Source organism: Miscanthus floridulus, chromosome 17, assembly GCF_019320115.1.
Source record: "Miscanthus floridulus cultivar M001 chromosome 17, ASM1932011v1, whole genome shotgun sequence".
NCBI classification, from domain to species: domain Eukaryota; kingdom Viridiplantae; phylum Streptophyta; class Magnoliopsida; order Poales; family Poaceae; genus Miscanthus; species Miscanthus floridulus.
This window is the reverse complement of record NC_089596.1, coordinates 92,845,564-92,856,166: the sequence shown is the minus strand read 5'-3', so window position 1 is coordinate 92,856,166 and position 10,603 is coordinate 92,845,564. Positions and strand designations below refer to the sequence as shown.

General features: G+C 51.8%; 1 protein-coding gene and 1 pseudogene across 1 annotated transcript; both read right to left on the bottom strand.

The window, feature by feature from the left end:
- Window positions 1–1,081: 1,081 nt before the first annotated feature.
- LOC136515989 (uncharacterized) lies at window positions 1,082–1,702 on the bottom strand (annotated as a pseudogene).
- Window positions 1,703–1,834: 132 nt separating this feature from the next.
- On the bottom strand, window positions 1,835–3,222 carry LOC136515988 (probable cysteine protease RD19D; the record flags this gene model as incomplete). Its single annotated transcript, XM_066509417.1, has 2 exons — window positions 1,835–2,528; window positions 2,632–3,222. Coding segments are annotated over 2 exons (1,239 nt in total), but the record flags the coding sequence as incomplete, so codon positions are not given.
- Between the last annotated feature and the right edge of the window lie 7,381 nt (window positions 3,223–10,603).

Here is a 10,603-nt window from a genome sequence, read left to right as displayed (position 1 = left end):
GATTCCTAGCAAGTTTAGGACAGATTAGTATGATAGAAAGAAAACCATAGTATCCTTCGTTAACTGTAGTAGTTACACACTGATCGATGATTGTTCCAATAGCACATTAGTTATAACATTTACTACGCATATCAAATGCAGAAACTTAACATTCGATTGGGAGATGGGAGGGGTTCAGTAAATGCGATGAGACTTCGAGAAAAATAAATGAGATAATGCGTCATTCAACCTTGTAGAGATTGATTTATTTGTATATAAATTCTTGAGTTAGGAATCTATTTATTCAGGGACGTGAGGTATCTATGAACACCTCCAATATACTAAACTAGTGAATTTGGAGATTCATAAGTCACCATGTGACAATTCGAAAAAAAAGGGTCACCATGTGACATTCGTCTAACTCAGGAAGAATAACATATTAACATTGCTAGGTCCTAAAATACTAAATATAAATCTAGAAAAAATAGGAGCAGTTATATGACTAACCCAGATCAGTGGCGGAGGGAAAGTTACAGATATATAATTGATTTTGTTTCTTTTTCCCTATAATATTCCTATTCAATGTATTGTAGAGAGGGAAGTGCGGGCGTTGGTTACGTTGGCTGTTGTCAATTGTCGTTGCAAACGCATTGTAGCATGGTTCTTAAAACTGGACTACATCAGGAATCGTCATCAACTTTATACATTAGAAATGATAATCATAGGGATACAATACGTCGCAGATGGAATGATTCTTTGAATGACAATACATCAACACACTTGTGTAATTTGTACACAAGAAAAAAATTAAACAGAGCTATCCAAAGCAGCCTTAATGATCCTCGATCGCGCACCAACTCTGGCTCACGGTGCTTTGCTCGCATGTTGTTGCAAAGCGCACCGCATGTTCTTGCAAAGCTTAGGCGCTGCTGAATGCTGATCCTTCTTTCTGTCACACTTGCGTCCTCATCTTGAGTCTTCAGCCTGTTCGGCTGGCTGGGCTGGATCGTGGATTATTTACTGCTGGCTGGTTCGGCTGCCGAACAGGCTGCTTGCCCTCCATTCTCCAAAAGTTCGCCTTGCACATGACTTCTTTCGTCGATCATCGGACCACCACCGAACGTTCGTGCAACACGCCACGGCGGTCTTCTTCGGCCTTATCAAACATTACGGACGGCACGATCCCTGCCCACCCTCCTGGGCAATGGTAAGCCTGGCGGCAGAGTGTGTGCGCCACCTGGTTTCCCTCCCGATACACGTGCCCCACGTCGCACCCGGAGAAGCAACGAAGCAGCCCGTGGATTTCCTCCTGCAAGGCCATAGGGATCCGTGTCTGCGTCTCCTCGCCACGGAGCAGCTGCACCAGCACGAGATCATCTCCCTCCCTCGACCACCAGCCGCTGTAGGTGGAGTCCAAGCGCGAGACGAAGACCGCGGACCATCGCGCGCGCCTCGACGATGCCGACCGTGGAGTGTTCCGTCGGCTCGGCGAACGCGAGCACGACGCGGCCGCCGCTGTCGCGGACCGATACTAGCTCGTCCTGAGCTGTCCTGATACACTGATCCATCAAAGTTTAGCTTGTACCAGCCACGGGGCGGCGGTGACCAATGCACCAAGAGGATCCCGGCCCGATTGGTACGGCCGCGCTGCCGGAGACAGCTGCGGCGCACGGTGGCATAGGCTCGGGATGGGCGGCGTCGCTGTAACCAAAGAACACGCCATTTTTCACCGTCGACAAGGTGGGGATGTCACGGACTCGAGATGGCGAGAAAATTGCAATTATAGGACACCAAATAATGCGCCTCGTAATTATAGAACTCTAATCGTTGACTTTGTTAAAATGATCATTGAAACGTTAGCTTCTTATTTTAGATGACATTTGGCGTATTTTTTAACTTTGTTAATCAAAATACATGTATATGGTGTATGAGCCACGCACTACCACCTGCAGACAATACCATGCCACGTCCGGACCCTTCGTGTCACGAGTACACCCATGGTGGCCGGCCGCAGTGGATTGGGTTGGTTCACGGCGCCGGCGCCACGGCGACGGCGGAGACCATGCTGTCGGCGCCGCAGACGTTGCTGCCGCGGCAGAGGCGGTAGTACCCTTGCTCCCCCCATTGCTTCCCCCACGAGTTCTTGATGATCCAGTAGGGGCGGTAGCCGAGCCGCAGCGCCGCGAAGCCGCGCGCGCCGTAGCCGACGAGGAGCACGCCGTGGTTGACCCACGCGCACGGGCAGAGGAGCGAGCACGATACCCCGCCCACGTACGTCTGCATGAACGCCGCGTTGAGCCCCACCGCGAGGGGCTCGCGCCGGACCAGCGCCGCGCGGATCTAGGCCTCGTCGCCGACTGGCACGTCGGTGAAGTTGGCCACACGGATGGCGGCCTGGGCCGGGTCGAAGCGGCAAGGGCCCGGTGCGCCCGTGTACGGGACGCATGCTGCTCCATCAGCCCGCCGGACTTCATTAGGTACGCGTACGCGTTGGTCATCAGCCCGTCGGCATGGCCGTTGTTGCACTCATTCTGCGCCACCGCGCTGCACTGGAACATACAAACCAAGCAACATGCTCTAATAATCCTTCATCGAATTGGACGAATTCATTCCAAGTGGGAAGACATCGAGAGAGCGCAGTGATGCACGTACGGTGTGGTCGCAGTCGACCAGCTGCTGCTCGCTGAGGTCGAGGAGCTTCCCTGTGGTGAGGAAGTTGGTGCCTTCCACCGCGCCCGTCGTGGTGAACGCCCAGCACGACCCACACGCGCCCTGCATCTTGACGTCGGTGACGGCGCCCTTGTCGCGCCAGTCGAAGCTGGCGGGCAGCCGCGCCACCTCCTCCTGTGAGGCCGGCGGGGCGGCCGGCGCGCCACTCATCACGATCCGCTGGACGTCCCCGCCGGCGCGCACGCCCGTGAGGCGCGCCTCAAACTCCTCCCACGTGAGGTCGGAGAAGGGCGTGACCCCGTGGCGCGCGGTCAGGTCCAGCGCCTGGTGCGTCGCCGCGCGGGCTAGGTTGGCCGCGAACACGCGCAGCGGACGCGCGTACTCCTCGGGCCCGGAGTACCGCCGCCCGTGCCGCCTCACGAACGCCGCGAACTGCGCCTCCGGGAGCAGCCCCGGGCCCGCGCCGGCGCGGGAACGACCATCCGTCACCTGCCGGATGAATCCGCCGTCGTCGGCGGACACGCCGGCGAGTGGTAGGAGCAGGATGAGGACGACGGCAAGCTGGGAAGCCAAAATACATGTATTTTGATTAACAAAGTGAAGAAATACGCCGTGTCATCTAAAACAAGAAGCCAACGTTTCGAGAATTATTTTAACGAAGTCGACGATTGAAGTCCTATAATTACGAAGCGTATTATTTGGTGTCTAAAATTGCAAATTTCTCCGAGATGGCTGTGGCTCGCAATCTCTCGTGACTTGTGAGACGGCGACAGCATGCCTAAGGGTTATAGATTTGGTACACCTCTCCTTCCGATCGGACTTCGGATTCAACTAGGATACGATGTCATATCCCGAGTCCGACTTCGACTGGGGTTGTGGCAAGCGGCGATTTCTTTTCTGAAACTGCAAGCCGGGATTTCGAACTGGGTGTTGCGGGCGGCGGGCGGCGAACGCGGAGCGGGACCTGGGATGGTGTGGGCTGGCCCGTGCGCGGAGGGCGTGCCAACCCGCAGCGCTTTCGCCAAGGCGACGGTAAAAAGTGGGAAGCCAGTAAGCCCACCACATGTCTACGCAGGCTGAGAAACCGGCCCAGTGCACGACAATGGTGCTGCCGTAGCAGGCCTCGTAGGACCGCACGTTGGGCCGATTGAGACCATTGATGTGCCCGTTTCCTCATGAATAAGGCGCATGTGTGTCTCTGAATTTGCATGTGTATGTCAAATCAAGTTATTCATCAGTCTTTTCATTATTTGATTGATCCTGGCTTTGAACTGTGAACACCGACGAAGCACCTCAGTCCAGCACTCCAGCTAGGTACTTATAATCATGTGCTAGAATCCGTGTGGATTTGATTTGCAGGCACTTAGTCCGTATCCCAGTGCGCATCCAAAACAAGGAAGCTTCACCTGAAGCTGTAGTTCGACAGGTGTCGCGCGTCAATTCCCTGAGAGGCTGAGACAACGCACGAACACAACAAATCAACAATTAGTCACTCCATCTAGGGCATGATTCCCTGCTTAAAGGCGCGTAATCCAAGCGCGCCCATGCTAGCTAACCGACATTTTGGACTTTCAGTGCTGCACTGCGACCCGACAGCTTGCAACTTGGGAGCCCTAGAGCAGTTGCTACCTTCCCTGCAGTTTCGTTCAGAATAGGGCAGCTCCCTCTCTACCTTCCAATCTTCCATGCAACTTTTTTTACTAAAGTTGTTTAAGTTGGTCTAGTATAATCTTAGCTGCGATTTAAAGTTTATTTGGACAGTACAGTCGGTACGACTATATAGGTAAACTGACGAGCAACGTACGTACTGCCCGCAGGTAGTTTGCAACTGAAGAAGAACCGGTCAGCAGTGCACTCGACAAATTACAACGAACAGCACTGCTTCGGAATATACTAGCAGCAAATACATATATCTGTCCATGCAAATATTGTTTGTCCATAGGATAGCAGAGGAAGCTGAAGAGATTAGCCACCGATTTGTATATGAATTTTTGCTTGGTGTTCAGACATGACTTGAGAATTAAATTAATGCAAGCTGTTTTCTGATAGAGACGTGCGTGCTGCTTGCCAGTTTGATACGACGGGAATCGTTGTGAACGTATTGACTACATTACGGTCTATAAAATAAAATAAGCGTAAAGTGATCTTGCAATACACGCTGCCCAACTTGAAAGGCATAGCAGCAGACAACGTTTACGGTTTTTCATCGTCGCTAGCTGCTCCGATAAGAAACTTGCACTAGTTGTTGCCTCCATTTTCCCGGAGGCAGATGTAGACCTGACCAGTTCGAGACATTAGTTACCCTTATTAAAAAAAATCTACGATTAGAGAGGTCATTGGACAGCTGACATCGTAATTACCAGTCAGTTTTCTTCCGGTAAAAAATTGGCGCGACAAAGCCAAATATAATGCGAACGTTCTTCGGACACGCCGCTGTCGAAACAAGAAGAGCATACTCCTATACATATTTAAAAATCAGAGTTTGATGTAATCTTTGCCATGTTCAGTTGACTCTGATCATCAATCACATCAATTCTATACTGACGCATAGCACCGTACGTCTGGGTTTGAAATAATCCGCGCTGTGCTCAGTTGACCCTGAATTACATAGTACACCAATTCAATACACGCTATGCGTACATTGGACCAGACGCATTCATCACTGAACTCTTCAGTACTAAGACCGCATCAAATTCGATAGGTGAGCAGAATCATTCCAGTACCTTTAGCTTGACCTTGCAGCAGTACGCGATGACGAGCGATACAGTCATGTGGCGCCTGAAAATTTCCGTCGGAGAAAGGCGATGCATTACATATGTTTCAAAAAAAAAACTGAAATGCGATGTCTTCCCTCCGTCTTAGAATATCTGTCGTTCTCGCTTCTCGAGAAACAACTTTAACAAAATATATATTAAAAAATGTTATTATTTATGATACATAATTAGCATCATTGGAAAGATCTTTGAATTTAGTTTTTTAACAAATTTATTTGGAGACATAAATGTTGCATATATTTTGTACAAATTAAGTCAAAGTCGTGGCACGGATACCGAAAACAACAGATAAATTGAGACAGAGGGAGTATTCATTTGATGTGTGTGCGGATATGCCAGTGCAGGTTACAGGCTAGCTAGTCAACAGTCAATGGCACCAAGGCAGCGTTCAAGATCATTGCCTCGGCATCGCCAGTATCAAGCTCTCCACATTGTACATGTCACCATCAGATCATAATTTAAACGACGATTCGTTCCTTATCTTTGTTAGAATAAACTGTAGCCGCTGCAGGTACAGGCGTCGCACGACTCACCTGCAACACTATAGCCATATGCAGAGGTCGGCGCAGAGTCAGCCCTATATGTTATCTAGTTACTGTTACAGTATGTGCGCTGTACTAGGACTAGATGGATAGAGTTGTATAAATAGACTACCACGACAACTCAATAAAGAGAGTTCAGATTTGCCATTTTTCATACAGGGCTTCAGCCAACGCTGATGTCCTGTACTGTGTGTGTATGCTCTGTTCTCCCTCTTCTTCAACCTCGAGCCATAGTGTGTGAGGACGGACAACGCTTGTTCGTGGTTGGCACGACTAGTGGGTGCTCGGCAACACTAGCGAGTGCGCGGCAAGACTAGTGAGTGGTTCACTCACCTGAGCCGGTGATCCTGTGGGCCAACAAGTGGTATCAGAGCCGTACAAGCGTCGTCGCCAGACTAACCGCTGATGATGACGGGCGGTTCGGAGTTGGGCAATAGCAGCGGCACTGCTGTGGCTGCCCAGCCACGACCGGAGGTCGTTGTTCGCACGGTGCGGGAGGTCAGCGGCACCAGTTGGCCGATGCTGACTCGCACCAACTATAGAGAGTGGTCGGTGACCGTGAAGGTCAACTCAGAGCCCGACGGCTCTGGAATACTGTTGACAAGGGCACCGACAATGAGAAAAATGACATGTCAGCATTGGAAACTATCCTCGCTGCTATACCGGCGGAGTACAGGGAGCCGTTGGGGGCGAAGAGCTCGGCTAAGGAGGCATGGGAGGCTATTGTGGCGATGCGCGTCGGTTTCGACCGCGCAAAGAAGGCGACGACCTAGCTTCTAAAGCAGGAGTACGCCAACCTCAAGTTCAAGGATGGTGAAATGGTGGAGGACTTCTCCCTCCGCCAACAGACGCTCATCAGCAAGAGCCATGGCGTCACCATCAACAAAAGGAGGAGGTCTCTAAGTACCTCCACTCTGTGCCAGTAAAGTATATCCAGATCTCTCTCTCCATAGAGACGATGCTGGACTTGTCCACCCTCACCATTAAGGATGTGACAGGCCGTCTGCGGACGGTGGACGAGCGCCTAGAGCAGGCGATAGTAACGAAGGACAACAGAAAACTGCTGCTGATGGAAGAGGAGTGGGCTGCTCGAAGGAACTCCGAGAAGGTAGCCTCGTCCAGCCACGGTGGCGATGGCAAGCGCCGCGGTAGGGCTTCTTCGAAGAAGAAGAAGCAAGACGACCCCAATGCCTACCGGCGCTGCGGGAAGATGGGCCATTGGGCACGGGAGTACCAAAATCGCAAACAGAAGAAGACTGAGGCTCATTTGGCTTAAGCTGATGTTGAGGATGAGGCCACTATCCTGATGGCGACGTTCTGTGCACTGCACGATGTCGAGACCGAGGAAAGGGAAGAGGCGACGACGATGGAAGGACCTGGGAAGGCCCTGAAGACTGTCAACCTCGACGAACCACGTGCCCAAGTCCACCTCGGATGTGTGGGCGCTGACAAAGAGCAGCAGTGATATCTGGACTCTGGTGCCAGCAACCACATGACGGGCTCCAAGGCTGTCTCCGAGCTCGATGACGATGTTACCGGTACCGTGAAGTTTGGTGATGGCTCAAGGGTGGCTGTCCAAGGGCGTAGCACCATCATCTTTAGGTGTCAAAATGGGGAGCACCACGTGCTAACGTATATATATTATATCTCGCAGCTGCGTTCTAGCATCATCAGCATTGGTCAGCTGGATAAGTGCGGTAGTGAGGTACTGATCAAGGACGGAGTCCTTAGGATCAAGGACCGGGAGCAGCAACTTTTTGCCAAGGTGAAGAGGTCCCTAAACCGGTTGTACCTACTCGACCTAAAGGTAGAGCAGCCGGTGTGCCTGGCAGCAAGGCACTCTGAGGAATCGTGGATGTGGCATGCCTGGTTCGGACATCTCAGCTTCGACGCGCTTGGCTGGCTGAAGAAGATGGTCCGAGGGCTACCCCACATCAGGCACGAAGGCGAGCTGTGTGACAGCTGTCTGGCCAAGAAGCAGAGGAGGCTACCATTCCCAAAGGTGGCCAAATATCGCATGAAGGACGCTCTCGAGCTCATCCACGGTGACATCTGTGGGCCGATCACGCTAGCTACAAACGGTGGTCGGTGGTACTTTCTCCTACTCATGGATGATTGTAGTCGCTACATGTGGCTGCAACTCTTGATGGGCAAGGATGAAGCGGCGGCAATGATCAAGAAGATCAAGATGCGCGCGGAGGCCGGGAGCGGCAAGAAGCTTCGAGTGCCGAGGACTGATCACGACAGCGAATTCACTTCAGTGGAGTTCATTGCGTACTACGTGGATCAGGGTATGGAGCAACACCACACCGCGCTGTACTCGCCACAACAGAATAGCGTGGTGGAGCAATGGAACCAGACGGTGATCGGTATGGCCTGATTCATGATGAAGGCCAAAGGCATGCCGGCAAGGTTCTGGGGGGAGGCGATGACCACGGCGGTGTTCATCCTTAACCGCACTCTGACCAAAGCCCTAGTGGGCAAGACATCATTCGAAGCTTGGTATGGGCGCAAGCCGAGCGTGTCCTTCGTCTGGACATTCGGCTGCATTGGCCATGTCAAGAAGACGAAGCCGAACCTCACCAAGCTGGAGGATAGGAGCACACCAATGGTGTTCCTAGGCTACACGGAGGGTACCAAGGCATATCGGCTCTATGACCCATGTGGAGACAAGGTGCTTGTCTCACACGACGTCGTGTTCGACGAGAAGGTGGCTTGGGACTAGAGCAGTCTGAGCATGGGGAAAGCTGGCGGCTTCACTAGTACCTTCATCGTCGAGCAGTTGGTCATCCACGGTGGTGGAGATGCTAGGGAAGAGGTGCCGAGCACTCCAGCGGTAGAGCCAAGCACTCCTAGAGCAGTGCCGAGCACTTTGAGAGGGATGCCGAACACTCCGGGAGGAGTACCGAGCACTCCTGGAGGGATGCCGAGCACGCTAGGAGTGGTGCTGGGAGGTTCTACAGTGATGGCGACCACTCCAGGATAGGTGCCGAACACTCCCGTGGCAGAGCCAAGACATCTTACAGGGGTGCCGACCACTCCAAGACAGAGGCAGAGCACTCCTATAGTAGGGCCAAACACTGCAATAGTTATGACGAGCTGTCCAGAAGTAGTGCCGAGCACTACAACCAGGGTGCCGAGCACTCAAGGAGCTATGCCAAGCACTCTGGTGGAACAGGGAACTCCATCAACGCTGATCGAGTTCGTCTCACCTCCAAGTGACATCACTGAGTTTGTGGACGCCTACCACGAAGGTGAGGAGGTGCGGTTTCGCAGGCTGGACAACATCGTCGGGGGCATAGGACCCTCAGGACAGGCTGGTCGGCTACTTAATGATGCAGAGCTGCTACTCATTAATGTAGAGGAACCACCCACGTTCGCGCTGGCCGAGTGGAATAGAAACTGGCGACAGGCAATGCTAGAGGAGATGAAGGCGATAGAGGAACACGAGACATGGCAGCTGAAAGGATCAAGATGCCCAAGGGGGTGAATTGGGCTAATTCTAAATTTTTTTGCAATAATTAAGTCCTACGGTTAGCCCAATTAACCCCTTGTGCCTAGAAAGTGTTTCTAATGATCTACCACATAAAAGTTTAGCAACCTATGTTTCAATCCTACTCTAGCATGGCAACTCTATAAATATAAATGATAAGAATTAAATTGCTCAAAGTAAATGCTCAAAGTAAAGAGAGAAGGAGGAACACAGTGATGTTTTGTCGAGGTATCGAAGAGTCACCACTCCCCACTAGTCCTCGTTGGAGCACCCACGTAAGGGTGTAGCTCCCCCTTGATCCGTGTAAGGATCAAGTGCTCTCTACGGGTTGATTCTTTGACACTCCGTCATGGTGAATCACCCATAACTGCTCACAACTTGAGTTGGGTTATCCACAAACTCCGCCGGATGATCACTAAACTCCTAATCACCACCAAGCCATCTAGGTAATGGCGATCACCAAGAGTAACAAGCACGAACTCTCCCTTGACCACGACAAGCCTAATAAGAAGGGTGGACGCACACTTTGCTACTCTTGCTTTTACTAATGAGGGCTCTCTTTGGAATTCTCAAATCTCAATCACCTCTCTAGGACCTTGCTCTTCTTGGCACTCTCAAAGGTGTTTCTCAGCTATTGGAATGAGAAAAAGTACCCCCTCACACGAATGGAGGAAGTATTTATAACCTTGGTTGAAAAATGAACCGTTATGTGCCTCTGCGGGGTGACCGGACGCTCCGGTCATGTTGACCAAATGCTTCGATCAGTTCTCCCTAAACTCCAGTGTTTAAGTTGTGACCGGACGCGTCCAGTCACGATTTTCCCTCTCTGGAACCTTACTGGAGTCGACCGGACGCTGGCACCCAGCGTCCGGTCCCTCACCTCTCAGCATCCGGTCACGTCCAGACGATGTCACCTTGATCAAATGAACTGACCGGACTCTACGCCAGCGTCCGGTCACTCCAGAACCAGCGTCTAGTCAGCATTTGACCCTCCATTCACTTCCAACTCTCGATCATATGCGAATTAAGTTTGCTCCAATGGATCTAAGGGCTTTTTAGGCGCTGCCTAGTGCAAGATTTAGCAAGTGTGCACCACACCTAACTCACTAGACTCACCTAGGTCAAGTTGCCTATACATACCCCCC